This window comes from Pleurodeles waltl, chromosome 7, assembly GCF_031143425.1.
Source record: "Pleurodeles waltl isolate 20211129_DDA chromosome 7, aPleWal1.hap1.20221129, whole genome shotgun sequence".
NCBI lineage: Eukaryota > Metazoa > Chordata > Amphibia > Caudata > Salamandridae > Pleurodeles > Pleurodeles waltl.
Window position 1 is genome coordinate 1,117,524,700 of NC_090446.1, and position 17,880 is coordinate 1,117,542,579.

At 47.8% G+C, this 17,880-nt stretch overlaps 1 protein-coding gene across 1 annotated transcript in view; it reads right to left on the minus strand.

Annotated features, from left to right (window-relative positions):
* The window catches only part of FADS6 (fatty acid desaturase 6), a 159,873-nt gene extending 147,647 nt beyond the window's left edge, over window positions 1-12,226 (minus strand). Inside the window, exon 1 of the mRNA XM_069200093.1 lies at window positions 11,302-12,226. Coding sequence (XP_069056194.1) covers window positions 11,302-11,947 — 646 coding nt within the window. The 5' untranslated portion in view covers window positions 11,948-12,226. The remainder of the gene's footprint in view (window positions 1-11,301) is intronic.
* Between the last annotated feature and the right edge of the window lie 5,654 nt (window positions 12,227-17,880).

Here is a 17,880-nt window from a genome sequence, read left to right on the forward strand (position 1 = left end):
TAAGGTTCTAATTACATAACAATATAATTCCGAGGGTTCACATGACCAATAGAGTCAGGTGGATCAAGAAGACAACACTGAGGATCAATCATCATTTGAGGATCACTCGAGAGGATCAACACTGAAGCGTTAATTGGATTAATAACTCAAAAATATTACATAGCTTTGTAGTAAACTGATCGGCAAATATTAATATGGCTAAACAAAGGGTAAAAAGATTAAGTAACCATGAATATAGTAACACTGGAAAGAAAAAGTCCACAGCAGGAATTTCAATTTGTAGAGTGGCCCAAAAGTAAAGGAAGCCCGTAAGGATTCTGACATCTGGGTCCGAAAAATATTATGAAATTACAAAGGAAAAAGCATAATTAAACATAATCTACTATCAATATCATAGAACGGTCTTATGCATGTAAGCTTTAGGAGAAAAGGTGTTAAGCAGCAGCATTGTCACATTGAGATATTATATGGATTCTCATCTACGAATGTCCCCCAAATGAAAGTGTATTCAAAGGATACATTTTCTGAGTTTATATGTAAGCATGGTCTTGAATCTAAAACTAAAGAGACCCGTATGATGATAACACCTGAATACCCTCAACAGGAACAGATCAAACCAAACTCAATGGGAGACCTTTCATGGGGACTCCTATTGACCATAGTTTGATACGTTCCTGTTGCTGGCACTAAGTCCAACCACGTAAGTGGTGCCATGTTTTATTTACAGAAGTGGAGCAATGCTGTGTTCTAGGTGTTTTGTGGATTCCTGAGGATTCCGGAAGTTTCCATCCCAGAAATGTGAGCAAAATGTGTGGTTTCAGGCAAAGTTTGAGGTGTGCAGGGCATTGTGGGTAAGAAACCCATGTGGGATTCACACACAGCACACCACTATGAAATCCCCTGGTTGTGTACATTTCAGATGTCTACTTTTCAGAACTGTTTGGCTCTGGTAGGATTTCCAGGTAGCAGCCTACCCAAGCGAAAAAGTGCAGCATTCACCACTGCAAGCTGAATGATGCTGGGAGGTAAAGTCAACACCCCAAAGACCCAAAAGAACCAAATGTCCTGTTGCTTGCTTTTGGGATGGGAAGTTTAAGTCCTCGGGGGAGCAGAAAGACTGTTGAGGTTTTAGAGATGAAGGTGGGGCCTGATGTTAGGATGGATAAGACCCACCCCATTATTTTACTAAAAATATATATTGCTGCCACACAGTGGACTTTCTGCCCCTGCGGAGGGCAGATCAGAGGTTAGTTATCTCAGCTGCCCCCGGGGGGCAGAAAGACTATTGCCCCATTAACTTGGGGGCAGGGCATAGCTATGCCCATGCCTGGCAGCCACCACTCCTACATTAAAAAAACAAAGATTCCCTGGCAGCTAAAGGGCTTTCTGTCCCCCTGGTGGGCAGATCAGAGGTAATTACCCCAGTCTACCCTCCGAGGGAGGAAAGACTGTTGCCCCATTCAGTGGCGTGGGGGTATAACCATGACCAGGGTGGGCAGACCCCACCCCTCTATTTTTCTTTAATTTTCTGGTGTCTAATGGGCTTCTGCCCTATGGGGCATACTCGGGATAATTACCCCCATCTGTCCCCCCAGGGGACTGTGTCCCCATTTAGTTGGGTTGGGGGCATTGGCATGCCTATGATGGGCAGTCCCAAACCCTCTTTTATTGGAAAAAAGAATTCCCCGATGTCTAGTGGGCTTTCTGCCCACCCCTGGGGGTAGATGGGGGTAAATACCCGATCTGCCCCCCAGGGGGTCAGAAAGACTGAGTAAGGTGTCAGAAAAATGGTCCCCATTTGTTTTGGGTGGGGGCATGGACATGCCGTCCATGGTGGGCAACCTCCACCCTATTTTTTTAGAAAAATAATTCTCAGGCGCCTAGTGGTGTTCTGCTGCCCTGGGGGCAGATCAGGGGTAATTACCCAATCTTTCCAGGGGGCGGCAGAAATATTGTGTCCCCATTTGTTTGGGGTAGGGGCAGGGTCATGCCCTTGGTGGGCGACCCCCACCACTCTTTTTTTTAAATAATTCCCTGGTGTCTGGTGGGCCTTTGGCCTCCCTGTGGAGGCAAATTGGGAGTAATAACACCCTCTACCCCCAAGGTGGTCAGAAAGACTGTGTCCCCATTTTTGTAGGGGTGAAAGCATTGCCATGACCATGCTGAGTAGCCCCCACCCCTATAACGTAATACAAAAAAATCATCCCTAAAGTATGGTGGGCTTTCTGTCTTTCCCCTCCTCCACCCACCTCGGGGGGTAGAATGGCAGTTATTGCTCCCATCTGCCCCCAGTGGGGGGCAGAAACACTTAAATAAAAAATAATCAAGGGGGAGCACAAGCCCATCCCCAAGGGCCTGCTCTCCTATCGCTGCTTGGAGATCCTGTGGTTATCCCCAAGTAAGGATCCACTATGGTCCCCAAGCAGGGATCCACTGGACAGAGGTACCATTGGAAAGGGGAAATTCTCTCCTTTCCAACGATACCTCTCCTATAAGAATCAGTGGTCAGGGGATTGAAATATCCCCCTCGAGCACAGATACAGTGAAAGTGAAATGAGCCCCTCGGCTCGTTTTACTTTCACTTTTGTTTGTAATTACGTGAGCGCGCACTGAACGTCATTTCAAACAAAAAAAACTCAGTCTGCTCAGGAAGCTCTATCTGAGCAGCCCAAGCCTCAGGGGAATAAAAGGAAACCCTCTGTTGCAAAGCAACAGACACCCCTTTTTAGCACTCCCCTGTGTCAGCCAATGGCCAACACCCACACTGGGGAGGGTGTGCAGGTGGACATCCACAGCAAAGGGAGTATTTTTAATCATTGTACAAGTAGAAACACATTCAAACTCAAATTCTCACTTCTTCCGGGCATAATGTTATCCCATCAAGAGGAAAATGAGCATGGGACAAAAGCAGAAAATTATGAAAATGACAAATTCATTCAGAGGAAACACTCTTGATAACAGCAAAGCGGAGAGAGTCCATAATATGTAAGATGATGAAAGTGGTGAGCAAGCAGTAAAAGATTCTGATCACAATATAGATGTAGTTAAAGATATATTGTGATTATTAGTAAACTAGAAGTCAGAAAAACATAGAGGCGAAGAAGTGGACCCCAGAAATGTCAAGGGGTGTGAGAAAGAATGTCACACACACAGGACTCTCAAATAGCGGAAGGATGTGACAAAGATGGCATTTAGCTATCAGGAGACTTATTACTAATAGTTTTACCTTGATGCTCTGGCATTGCAGCTATGGCTGTTATGTATTAGCCATGTAAAGGCATTTCAAATTGACAAAACCTTTTTTTACATTACTGCTGGCAACCCTCCTGATGCATGGAGGTGATCACCGCTGTTAATCCTTCATAGGGTGGCTTCTTAGGTAATTCTGTCTGGTGTGGTCCCTGTTACAAAAATAATAATAGTAGCTCATAATGATTTTCATTGAACAAAAGTAGATCTTACTACGCAAAAGGTTGGAGACCCCTGCACTAAACATAAAAAGTGAAAGAATACTAACTGAATGCAAGCAGTGTGTTACAGTAGCACTCTCTAGATGTAAGGGAATTGGTAAAGGCTTTGCCCAAGCGGATGCTAACATCTAGTAGTCGCTAATATTTATCTTACACCAACTCACCATCCTGATGGAGCCTAAAAAGTTGACACAATTATTATGTGTTTTGTAGAGAGTTAACAGAGTCAGTTTTTCTGGGCACGTGTCTCGCCACATCATGCCAGACTGCATTCCGAACTGGCTGTCAGTATTGCACCGCCTGTGTCACGGCATCAAATGCAGTGCCAAGCTCCAGTGTTGTGGATCATGAGTACATTTTCGATGAGTAAGTCATCGCTGTCAGGAGCTTTGGCATGCCTTCTCGGGGCGTGTCCCTATTACAACTATCACACCTGCTACACCTATTCGAAGTTTCTGTGCATGTCTTGAAATATTGCGTGACCTTTTTATGTACCTTTTGATGTATTATAAACAATGGTTATTTAACTTATCTTTCCCTTTTGAAGATGTTCCTCATTACACTGTATTGTTCATTTATATTTTGGAAAAAAATGTTTTTTATGACAGAAGAAGAACCTCATCAGAATAAAAAACAATCCTTAGGAAAATAACTGGATTGGCTGTAGCAAGTGGCAGCACTTGGTGGCAGCTGCAGTTACCTCCTTCATCATGAATATATAGCAAAATTAGGCAAGGCCTGTGTCTGTGATATGTGAGCAAATTTCCAGGGACTGGGTGGAGCTCTGAAAAGTGAGAGGTCTGGGGAAAACAACCCTGGCTGACGCCTCTGGCTTGATCACCATTTATTTCTGCCAAAGGTCTCTCTGAGCTTCTTCACACAGTCTCCTTCAAAATGTCAGACACAGTACCACTGTTGGTATGACGTGCCCAGTATGTACCACGGGCAGACGGCACTGGCCTGCAGCCTTTGCCGAGCAAGGCTCAGTCTGTGTTCAAATCTTTAATCCTTTCCGATTCCTGGCAAGGTACATCCTGCCAGCAGCTCTGGAGGCCCGGGGGAATAACCAGCATTAATTGGTCATGCCTTACTCACTGGCTTAGCCAAAATACTAGTCAATCTCTCCCGAGTCAGCACAATACAAAAGGGTAGGGGTGGTAAAGTACTGTGGTAGTCAGAAGAGTAACTGTGTATTCCCCAGATCACCAACTAACAGCAGGGTTTTAAGGGAATAGCATATGGACAAATGACATGCATGTTATCACGGCCACAGGGCCGGGCAAAGACAGCGTGGGAGGGTCCGCATCTTGTTGCAGATACTCATTGTGTCCTGTAAAGAACACATTTCATCCTGGATATGCTATTTTGGATATGCCGCGATACGTAACAAGTCACACAGTGGCAAAAAACATGGGGGGAAAAAGAACTCTAATTATGGGCTACTATATGGATTCAATAGGAGGCGCACAGGTAAAAAAAAAAAAACACTGAACTAAGGTCAGTTACAGCAAACTGCACATTTTATGCTCCCCCTCCCATTTATAACACATTCTTGCTTCTGTGAATCAAAGTTCTAGACTCTGCATGGCAGTAGAACATGAGCACCGAAAGTGCTATTTGTTTTGTTATGTTATCTGTCTATTTGTAGAATGCTAATCACCCATGAGGGTATCCAGGTGCTCTGTATCAGGCGTGTGAGGCCTGCCATGGAGAGGGTGAAGCTCTGATGTGTTGTGGAAGGTCATTCCAGCGCTTAGGGGCCAGGTACAAGAAAATGTGCCCCCCTGCTCGGCTTTTGTAAATGTGTGCTACTGAGAGACGAACGGAACGAAGGTGTGTGGAATGTTGGTGGAAGTGATTGCGGCTGTTCAGGTAGACAGGGCCAGTGTTATTGGGTTCTTTGTAGAAATGGGAGAGGAGTTTAAAGTGTGCACTCTTGTGTATCAGGAGACAATGCAGTTCCCTACGGTGTGGTGTGATGTGGGCTCGGAGAGGGAGGGTGAGGACTAGTCTGGCTGTTGTACTCTGGTGGTGTGCAGTCTTTTTGTGAGCTGGTTGGTAATCCCTGCGTACAGAGTGTTTCACTAGTCTAGTCTGCTGCTGATGAGGGCTTGGGTGATCATTTTCCCGGTGTTGTCTGGTAGCCGCTTGAATATTTTCTTCAACTTCCTTAGTGCATTGAAGCAGGCTAAGACCACTACATTTGCTTGGGTGGCATGTCCTGTTTGTTGTTTATGATGATTCTGAGGTTTCTTGCTTGCAAACAGGGTGTTGGGGTGAGTCCAAGACCTTCAGACTACCAGGTAGATTCCGAAGACGAAGCATTCTTCCTGATGACTACCACCTCGGTCTTGTCCGAGTTAAATTTGAGGGAAATATATTTTAGCCAGATGCCTACTTCCGTCATGCATGTGGGGAACGTGTTCCTGGTGTTGGGTATTTTATCCGAGAGGGACATTATCAGTTGTGTGTCATCAGATTAAGTGAGGATACTTATGTTGTGAGTCTGTATGTGCCAGCCAGCAAGATCATGTAGATGTTGAGGAGCGTTGGATCGAGGAGACAGCCCTGTGGGACTCTGCAAATAAGATCTTGTGTTGCCGTAGTGCTTCCTCAATTACCTATGAGGTAACTTCTTGGTGGAAGGGAGTTTACAGCAGAGGAACTGCCTTTTTGTACCCTTGGGGAGGGTCAAGGTGGGCTATGAAACTCTCACCCAACCCTCAAAATCCATGCAGTCTCCTCACCAAGCTCTTTCTTTTACCCAAGTACAAGTTATGCACATGATTAAGATATACTTGTGACCCTATTCAAGGGCTGATTGTTTCTGAGGTCTGCATCCCCCACGGGAATGTCAGTGTGAAAATGTCAGCTTCCTCACAGCACAATAGGAAAAATCCCTCAAAAAGGTTTGGTTTGACAAATGTCTGTCCTGGGAACTGGAATCCACATTCGACTCCAGTAAATACAAGTTCCTACAACTGTGCTGGAAGAATGTCTGCTTTCCAGACAATGGCCTACAACCTTGAACAAAGCTTCTGCCTTGATTTAAACTGGACACCTATCTAGTTCTCCTGAAAAATAAATAAAAACTGGACTTCTTTTCCAATACTGGTAAGCTGGGATATGTCAATTAAGCGTCAACCTGGACTTGTGTTTCTTGAAAACCAGAGGGGAATGTTTCCACGCCCCCAAATCTCGTGCTAAGACTGAACGGGCAACACTGTGGTGCCTATCGCAGTGTGTTAGTCTGCACAAGGCAGTAACTCCACCACCAAAAGAAGACCACCAAACATCACAGATTGTCCTGCAGACTTATAGCAGCACCTCAGAGAGACAAGGTAAAGATCTGTTGGCTCTTACTGATAAAAAGGAGAAATGCATGTGAGCTTCTTCTGGCCTCGAAACTCTATATGATCTTGCACATAGGGCCAGAATCACCAGAGTACTCCTTAATTTCCAAGAAGCATTGCAATGAGGACAGGCCTAACTCCTTTTCTAGATCGACTAATGGGAGGGTGTCTTAAGCCACAATGTGGTGTCCCTTTGCCAATATCACCAGGCTGCATGGCCTGCAGTTAGTGATCCCGCATTCTGATGCAGATTTAAATCTTGACAACATATTCTCCATCTGAGGCTGTGAAATTTATGAGGTTAAAGACACCATCTAGTAGTCAGGAATCCTGCCCACATACTTTGGGTGTTCTGACATATTTTTCTTGGTTCCCAAAACTAAGTTGAAATTGCAAGTTCCCTAAGGAAATGTGAAGGTGCAGTTGCCAAGGGTCACATCATAGCTAGACTTAGGCCTAGCCTCGAGTTGCCAGGCAATAAAGGAACTTAGTGAGCTTAATGGTCCAATGCCAATATATCAGACTTTAGTTTGCCTTGGTCTTGGGGGATCACTAATCTCAATGTATTCTTAGGATCCCATAGTCCAGCTGTGAAGCTATTTCATGAGAATGACGGTCCAGTCCAAAGATATTGGGCTAGATTTACTAAAAAGTGGTGTGGCGCACTGCTGAGACAAAATGTGCAGCTTCAGGCTGCGTCACTTTAGAAACATAGGGATTCACCGTATGTACTAAAATATGGTGCACCCCTGTGTTTCCCCCTGTGCCTGCACTAAATTTAGCTGCCAGCGCCAATGCAGGCATCCTTGCACCATAGTGCAAGTGTGTCTGCGTTGAGGGGATTGATTGTTTATGTGCAGGAAGGTGTCCCTTCATGCATATAAACAATCTACAGAGATTTGCTATAGAAGTACCAAATTGTAATTTTGGAATGTTTGTTTATGTGCAGGAAGGGACACCTTGCTTTTTGCTTCATGGCTTTTTGCTATTGTGTTATATTTAAGAGAGTAAAAAGAAGCACACAGCTATGGGACCATGGTGAAATACTGCCCCAAAATTAGACCATCAGGACTGGTCTCTCCAGGGCAGCATACTTATGCCCCCTTCCCACCCTACCACGTGCCTGCCATCAGACTCTCTTGTAAGAAGCTTTGAGCACCTTAGACAACTCTGCAGATATCCATGATGATGAACCCTCATATGATAACATTGATCCATTTTGTCCCAGGGAGACCAACTTTGCAGAATGAGGCAAAACTAAATTCTAAACAGGTGCCCTAACTAGAACTACTTTTTTAAGTAGCTCTGTGATGAGGTAGAGCAAGGTCTCCAACCTTTTCTACATTAAGAGCTACTTATGCTCGATGAAAATTATCCAGAGTTACTAGTATTCATAGTGTTGTACATGAAACAAGATCACATTAGTGGGCACCTCATGCAAGATTGCCAGTAGTAATTGCCTCAGTGTGTGAGGAAAGGTTACCAGTTGTTTAATGTGAAAAATGATTTGTCAGTTTGGAATGCATCTATGTGGGTAATTCATAACAGCCACAGTTGCAATGCCGCAGGCACCAAGGTAATATGAGTAATAAGCCTCCCCAGTGCCACAAAATTTAAAACTCAAATAAGAGATTTAAATATATTCTGCAAATCTAACTAGTTTGTCCAAATATCAATATATGAGTTTTGAAAATACACACATTTTTTTCTCATATACGCTCTTTTCGATTTTGGCATACATATATTAATTCAACCAATCCAAAGCTTCCAATTTAGTGGGCTAGGCTGCATTCAAGAGAACTATTTAGAGGTAGATGACGAGCAACCAGTAGCTCATGACCTACTCATAGAAGCCTGAACTAGAGACTTTACACTTTGATTCTTCTGTCTAATGATTGCTAGTCTAGTATTGGAGAGTGTACATTAACACTTTATTGTTGTTTAAATAATATGTGGATCTGGAAATTGAATTCTATTGTAGGTTTGTAAATTGTGTTAATCTGTATATCATCACAGCTTTTACGTAACTTTCTTGAACTAGAGATTTACTGCTCAACTTCAGCCATCCAGAGAATTCCGAAAATGTTACAGAACTTAGGCCCTCATTACGTGTTGCCTGTTAAATTCAGATGTGTGCGGTAATGAGGCTGCACACACTACCTCCATCTACTAGTGCTTGTTATTGACCCTAAAAATAAAAATTAGGGCCTCAATATGAGTTGCTCAGTAATTGGTGCAATATATATCACACCTGATAAAAACCCACTTAGCTGAGTCTGAATTTATCAGGTGCTATAATTACCACCCAATTATGAGTTTTCCCTAAAAATGGGGAATAATATGAGGAACTTGGTGCTTGCCACACCAAATCTGCACTTTCCGGTATTTAATTGGCATTGTCGCCAAATAAATATTGGTAGATTTGACCTGCTGAAATTTATCATAGGATTACGATATTTATCACAATATTCATAATTTCCATATGTGTGGTAACAGCAATCTCTGGTGCTTCTAGGTGGCTAGCTCCAGCAACCTCTCTGAAACAGTCTGACTCTGGGTTGGAAAATTAAGTACTATTAAATTGACTAACAGAAACTTCTGTTATTTACAGTGGATAAGTACTGGACAAATTTAATATAAAGCACTATATAAACTAAGGGAAGCCTTGAACGAGCATGCATGCTGACAATAGGTAAGTTATTTTAGGACTTTAAGAAGCCCCGCTGTCCAATTTAGCAGAATCTAAGCAATGATTTGCTTTGGGGCTGAACGTGGTGTACTCAACTTCAAGACCCTCACTGGTCCAGTGGCTTTATAGGATGGCATTTAACCTGAAGCATTTGGTCTCCTGAAGAAGAATTGTCTTCTTACTAAGGCACGATGCAGACCTCGGGATCTGCACAGTCTTCAGAAAAATTGTGCATTAAGTGACAAGATTTCCATGCGAGTCTCCGAACCCTTCTGCCTCACCATCGTTTTTTAGCATGCACTTCTGAGCACAAGGGCTACAGTTTCTTCTAGGAAGGTGTTTCTCCTCTTTGCTGTGACTGACGTTCTGGGTTGACCTCAATCCTTTTCTCACCCGTTCCCGGGCTGAGGACCTGAGTGGTCAGTGTTTGGGCCCCAATCCTTGAATTTGTAACCCGGAGTTCTTCCCACTCCACCTCGAGAAGCTCCAGTCACCTTCTTGGCGTTCTTGAAGATTTAATGGAGATGAACTAATGTGAGGCCCATATGGCCACCTTACCACCTCTACTGTTGCACTGTCGCTCAAAACGCACAAGCACAGTACAGGTGCCATCTTACTCTCAAGTCAACACAAACATAGACACTAAAATGGACATGTTATTGATAGAATTGTCAAGACTGGACAGGACAAAACAAGACACAACTTTGCATTCAATTGTTCATGATGTTTGCCTCATCATTTGAGCTCCCTGGCAGCTAGCGATGGTTTTGCCAGGCACACACACTATGGCCTATTTGCAGATGTTGTCTGTTTGTGGCCGCTTCCCTTCCACAGAAACCTAGGAAAGACCAATCCATTGCAGCTATTTTGTAGGGGTCTTATGCAAAGCACATTAACGAAGGGTACAGTTATAAAGATAAACACACAAATATCTTCCAAAGATGCCACCACAGTTCCTTGGTGTCCATTAACAAAGGGTTTCAGGCAGGACTTGCTTTTGGAATGGGAAAGCTAGGCCCAGGTCCGGGGCACCAATACTATGAGGGGCACAGGAGGGAGCTGCCTGACTTAATGTCATGCAAACAACAGGTCTTCTATCCCACGTGGTCTTAATCGGGTCCCATTAAAGACTTTCTTATCAACCCTTAATATACCTCAGCATAATTGTTAGCATCCCATCATCCCCCTCTCCTCCTCCCATCTTCCTCACTCCTCCTGTCGACACACCACAATAACCCCAGCCCCCACAGCAAACACCAAATTTTATTTCTGCCCAGGGCACCGTCCCTGTCAGTCCTATTTGGGACAGGCCCTGGCCTTCAGGTGTGACTATTCACAATCCTCATTCTGTGTTGTGCACCGTGCTGTCTTCCCGTCACCTTCCCTTGACTGATGCTCTCTTCCCCTCATTCTCCCATCCCCGACACCCCCCCAGGCTCCATATCATCCTTTGATGCCTGGTACTCCTGTTGACACGATTCCATGCCTTATAGTTCCCCCTTATGCTCTCCCATGTGCAGAATTTACTCCCACTCTCCAATGCCCGATGGTCCCTTACCATGCTCGATGTCTCACACTCCGTGCCAATCACAGCCCCATGCCTCATATCCCATGTTCCTATTTTCCTGTCTTCCAAGCCCCACCACTGTCCCGGGCCCACTGGTGTACTTCCACCGCTCTCATTTGCCAGAAACTTTCCCCCACACATTATTATTGTTGCCTGCTGCCCTCGCTACTCCCCAGCCCTGTGTGAATGCCCCACAATCGCAGTGGTTTCTAATGCCATTACCTGCCGGTAGGAAGAGGAAGGCCATGGCAATGAGGGCGCAGTCGAACCCGTGCCTTTCCCACCAGCTGCTGTTCTTCACCAGTGCTTGGACCATTGCGGAGAGCTCCCCCATCAGAGGTTCCTCTCCTGACGACCCCTCTGGGGGTGACCTCAGGCACAGTACAGCGGTGCCACCTGCGAGGAGGGGAGCCGCAGACTCATCTATCTTCTCATCCTCATTTTCAGAAGCTAAGTGGCCGCTTGTAGGGGAAGCTCTCATTGTTGTCCCAGGACCCCCTCGGCTGGCGTCTTCTTCTGAGGCGGGTCTCAGGCCGCGCTGCTGCCTGTTCCTCCATCTGAGCAACACCTGCTCCGGACTTGAAGGACCAGGAGACGGTGAGACCTCCTGCGCCCGTCTCCGGTCACTCTCCTCTCTGAAGCATCCTTCCTTCGGGCTCGAACAGCCATCCGAACTTTGTCCCAAGAGCACCTCATCTCTGGGGATCACTGGGGCACGCATCTCCTCTTCAGGGTACAGACGGGGGTCAGGGGTAACGTTGATCTTGGCTGGCACAGCTCGGAGCACCCCTTCTAGGTCGCAGGGTGGGTCGAAGCCCGCGCCCGTCCGGTGGTGAACCGGATGGGACGCGACACCTGCTGGCTGCATCTCTGTCCCTCGGTGGAGCTTTTTCTCCACTCTCCCGGGACAGAGCTTCGCGAAGCACGAGCCCAGCTTCAATCAGCAGAGTCAGCCCGGCCTAATGGGCCATCCTTTCAAGGGCTCGCGAGGCAGGAATCCGGCTAGACTCTGCACTGTCAGCTCAGGCTAATGACACATCCCAGGAAGGGCTGAGGTGAGGAGCAGGCGCATACCGGGTGTCCCGCACACGCACTCACACTGGAAGAACCTGTTCCTTAAACCATGCAACGGGAAGCTGCCCTTGTGCGAGTGCCCGTCCCCATCCTTTTACTTGCTTCTCGCTAATTCATTTCTTGTTTACCCCTGCCATATTTTCCCTCGCCCTACACTTAGACCCTGGTGCTCCCTCTTTCCACCCATCCTGTCTAATTTTTCGCTCACTGGAAATTATAGCTTAGACACGCGGCTCCTTGTCACGTCACCCAGAGGGCACGGGAGCATCTTGAAAGGAACACCCCTGCTGCTGCAGACGTGTGCTCTGAAGATGGAAGGGTCGGGGCTAGGTGATTCTCATGGTTAACACTTATACAAATAACAGCACGTGCGCTGGCAACCCAGACAAACGTCACAGTGAGTGACTTTCACTGGAGCACTGCCATCGGACACTGGATCCACAGTGGGTGCCCCCTACAAACCCTTGCACTTCACCAGGGCTCCACACTATTTTGTTTCCTAGTCACACTGTCCTGCGCAGGGGGCGCTGACAGCTCCAGTGTCAATCAGTCCCATTATCACTGCCCTGACTAGGCGCATGCCACACAGATACCTTGGTGCCCTCTGTACCTTTGTCAAGCAACGGGCAATAACACCATCATGCTCTGCACTGTGCCCCCACTGGCCTTACCCTGAAGAGGAGGAAGCAATCTCAATAAACGTTTAGGGCTGCAGTCCTGTTTCAAGTTCAGTCTGGGCCTTGATAGTCATGCCGTCCTCAGAAGGCAACACAGAGGTGACGTATTGTCAATAGGTGCTGAAGCATGCATTTGCGTGCTGAAAAAACAGCTAGTGTTAGCGCGTCTGACGTTAATAAGTAAACTTACAAGGGGACGCGAATAGGTCGATGAACCTTTTGACTGCTTTCCGCCACGGCGGACATTCAACGGCGGTAAACCATTGGCGGTACATACCGCGCGCTCAGAATGGACACCCACATACAAAACAACACTACATTGGCCAATATGAAAAATACACACCTGACAACCATACACACACCACACCCACCCACAGCACTGTGAAACACACACCCACAATTCCCACAACCCTTTACAAACAACAATTACTGCCAGGAGACTGAGAAGAAGAGCACAGAGACAACTACACACACACACCACATATACCCCTCACGCACTCCACATCACACACCCCACCACATTACCTAGCACACGCTCACTAACACATTTTCACACAACACCTATGGCACCACAAAGGCACCCCCGTTTCACTGAGGAGTAGTTAAGAGTCAAGGTGGAGGAAATTGTCAGTGTAGAGCCACAGCTTTTTGGAGCACAGGTACAGCAGATATCTATAGCAAGGAAGATGGAGCTATGGCAGAGAATCGTGGACAGAGTCAACGCCGTGGGACAGCACCCAAGAACAAGGGACGACATCAGGAAGAGGTGGAACGGCCTACGGGGGAAGGTATGTTCCATAGCAGCAAGACACCAGCTCGCCATATAGAGGACTGATGGTGGACCCCAACCTCCTCCCCCACAGCTCACAGCATGGGAGGAGCAGGTCCTGGCAATACTGCATCCTGAGGGACTAGTAGGAGAAGCCGGAGGACTGGACACTGGTAAGTCAACATTTACTACTTATCACCCGCATGCCTGCATGCAATCACACCCCACACCCTCACTCCCATCACTCCACACCATCCCACACACTGCATCTACACATCTGACTAACCCCAATGCCAAGACCTGCATGCCATACCAACACATGGACAGCCCTCCCAGCCCTGCATGGACACCCATCACTAAAGCATGCACATCATTGGGAAACTAACATAACCACAATACATCACCATACACAAGCAAAAGCTGGCAGGGCTACACAAACCATAGAGGGGAAGCTACGGAAGTACAAATGTCATACACTTGAAGCATAATACATCATTTAAATCCCCACAGGTACCCCAGCCAATATCAGTTCAGAGGAGGTGCCACCACTATCCAGCCCCCCAACAGAAGGGGCCCCCAGTGATGACAGTAACTCTGGACTTCTGGATCTAGAGGACCTACCTGGCCCATCAGGGACCACTGGACAGCCGGTCACCCAAGCTCACTCACAGACCACCACAGAGCCTCCTCATCAAGAACCAACACCATAGCACCCACCCGTCATACCCACACCTCTGTCCCCAGGACACATCAATCAGCAGTGTGCCCACCTGTACAGGGACCCCAGTCCACACCTCACCCACAAGACAATCAGGTACCTGGGGTCAGTGGCAGTGGGCACAGCGTTCAGGGGAGAAGGGGAGAGGCCAACGGGGACACTGGGAGGACTGCTGTTCACCAGTGGGAGGAGAAGAGCAGGGAGCCAACTCTCCAGGAGGCACTCTCCAAGATCATGGGAGCCTACCAACATTCCCAGGACACGATGGGCCAGATCCTTGACAACGTGCAGGAGAACAGGAAGCTGCAGGAGGGACAGTATCAGGGGATCAGGGAGGACTTCCGCCTCCCGCCTTTTCGCTCAGAAGCCAACAACGTCATCTGCTGCATCCCCCAGGGCTCCTCCCTGAGCTCGGCGCTGTTCAACATCTACATGGCCCCCCTCGCACAAGTGGCCCGCCGTCACGACCTCAACATCATCTCCTACGCCGACGACACCCAGCTCATCCTCTCCCTCACCAACGACCCCGCCACCGCCAAAGCCAACCTCCACGAAGGTATGAAAGCAGTCGCCGACTGGATGAGGAACAGCTGCCTGAAACTGAACACCGATAAGACGGAAATCCCCATCCTCGGAACATCACCCTCCGCCTGGGACGACTCATGGTGGCCCACCACCCTTGGAACGGCACCGACACCCACCGACCACGCTCGCAACCTGGGATTCATCCTCGACTCCTCTCTCTCCATGGACAGACAAGTCAACGCCGTCACCTCCTCATGCTACAACACCCTCCGCACCCTCCGCAGGATCTACAAGTGGATCCCGACCAACACCAGGAAGACAGTGACCCACGCCCTCATCAGCAGCAGATTAGACTACGGCAACGCACTCTATGCAGGAATCCCAACAAAGCACCTCCGACGACTACAACGCATCCAAAACGCCTCCGCCCGACTCATCACCAGCGCCCCCCGCCACAGCCACATCATCCCACTCCTCAAAGAGCTCCACTGGCTTCCCGTCGACAAGAGGGTCACCTTCAAGCTCCTCACCCACGCACACAAGGCACTCCACAATGCCGGCCCTACCTACCTGAACAGCAGACTCAACTTCTACACTCCGACCCGCCAGCTACGCTACGCAAGCCTCGCCCTCGCCACCATCCCCCGCATCCAACGAACCACCTCTGGCGGCAGATCCTTCTCCTACCTCGCCGCCAAGACCTGGAACACGCTCCTTACCTACCTACGACAGACCCAAGACCTACTCGCCTTCAGAAGACTCCTCAAGACCTGGCTCTTCGAGCAGTAGCAGTCACGCCCCTCCCCCCCCCCTTAGCGCTTTGGAACACTAACGGGTAAGTAGCGTGCTCTATAAATGTATGTGATTGATTGATTGATTGACTTGCAGGCCATTAACACCACCCTGATCTCCATTGCAGGGGTGCTGGCGAACACGGGCATCATCATGAGGGAGGCAGTGTCACACCAGCGGGCCCCTACCACTAGTCAATCAACTGAAGAACCCTCCACTTCCGCTGCCGCTAGTGGCCAGGATGCCCTGCCACAGGACCCACAGGCCACCAGCATCCCTCCCCCTGCAGAAGGTGAACCACCCCACAAACGTTCCCTGTGACCCAGACAGAAGCTAGAGACACTTACCAAGACCACCACCAGGAAATGAGACTCTCCTGATTGTCCCCCTTGTGTCCCACTCTGTCACCTTGTCAACCTTGAACTGCCATTGTTCCCCTTCCTATGTCCCCTTAGACAATGCACCTGTGCTACAAACAGACTGGAACAATACCCTGGACTTTCCTCAATCATCACCCCATTTCATTGCACTGCCCCCTCAATTTATTAGCACTGCAATAAACACCCTTGGATAAAACTCGGCTACTAATATTTCATGTGTTGCAAATTTGTATTGTTTTAAACAGCTACATCCATCACAAATGAACTGTCTATAGTGAGAGCATAGAATGAATGACCTGTTGCTGGCTGTAGTGCTCACATCACAACATTGTTGTCATATCACCAACAGCTGTAAAATGATAATCCATAGGTGACAGCAAGTAGAGGAAACAAGTGGGTAATGCCAGCATGCCACTGCCACACAGAATACACCAATAGGCATAGAAATGTGAAGTTGCACTGTCTCACCTATGTGTCTTTGGAAGTACTGACAGATCACTGATAGTCTGTTGTCCTCATCCTCATCCTCAGCCTCTTCATCCTCACTGTCATCAGGGTCTACTGCAGCCACAAGGGCATCTCCAGTCTCCTCCTCCTGCAGAAAAGGCACATGGCCCCGAGGGCCAGGTTGTGCAAAATGCAGCATGCCACTATTATCTGGCAGACCTTGTGAGAAGCACAGGGATCCACCTGTCAGATGAAGGCACCTGAACCTGGCCTTCAGGAGGCCGAAGGTTCTTTTTTCGATGATCTATCTGGTTCATCCATGTGCCTCATTATAATGTTCTTTAGCCCTTCTTCTGGCATTCCTCACAGGGGTCAGCAGCCACGATAGGTTTGGGTAGCCATAGTCACCTGCAGACATTGAGGGACAACATTTAGCCACACACTATCCTATGAGGTTAACACCAGAGGCATACACTAACATACAGTGGGTGGGACCAAGGCTCACCTATTAGCCACATCCTGTGCCTCTGTAGTTGGGCCATCACATTTGGGATGCTGCTATTCCTCAGGATAAAGGCATCATGCACCGACCCAGGATAATTAGCATTGGCATGGGAGATGTACTGGTCTGCCAGGCACACCATCTGTACATTCATGGAGTGGAAACTCTTACGATTCCTGTACACCTGCTCATTCTGGTGGGGTGGGTGACAAACGCAATATGTGTCCCGTCAATCACCCCAATAATTTTGGGGATATGTCCCATTGCATAAAATCCAGCCTTCACAGTGGTCAAATCCTCCACCTGGAGGAAAGCAATGTAGCTGCACATGTGTTTTACCAGGGCAGACAAGACTCTTGACAGCACGATTGAAAACATTGGCTGTGACATTCCTGCTGCCAAGCCCACTGTCACTTGGAACGAACCTGTTGCCAGGAAATGGAGCACTGTAGAGCCTGCACAAGAGGGAGATCCCAGTGGGATGACAGATAGCTGATATCAGGTCAGGCTCCAACTGGGCACACAGTTCTGTGATTGTGGCCGTGTCCAGTCTATAGGTGAGTATATTGTGCCTGTCCTCCAGTGTAGCTAAGTCCACCAGGGGTCTGTACACGGAGGTATGTCTCCATCGCCTATTCATCTGCAGCAGTAGGTATCTAAGGGACACAAGAGTGAGTAGGCTGTCACAATTTGAACAACTATACCACAACAGCAGTCCACATCGTGCAATCATGTTTTGAGACACTGTAATTTAAAAGTATGTGCCTGTTTAGCCTGTGACGCAGCAATTATCGATAGCCTGTTCACCCCCCCTTGAACTGTGTGGAGGGACAGAAGTGAGGTAATTCCACCGACGTTGTGTGTCGTGGCAGTAGGAGGCCGTGAACCGCCGTGCAATTCCTCATTGGGTAATATTG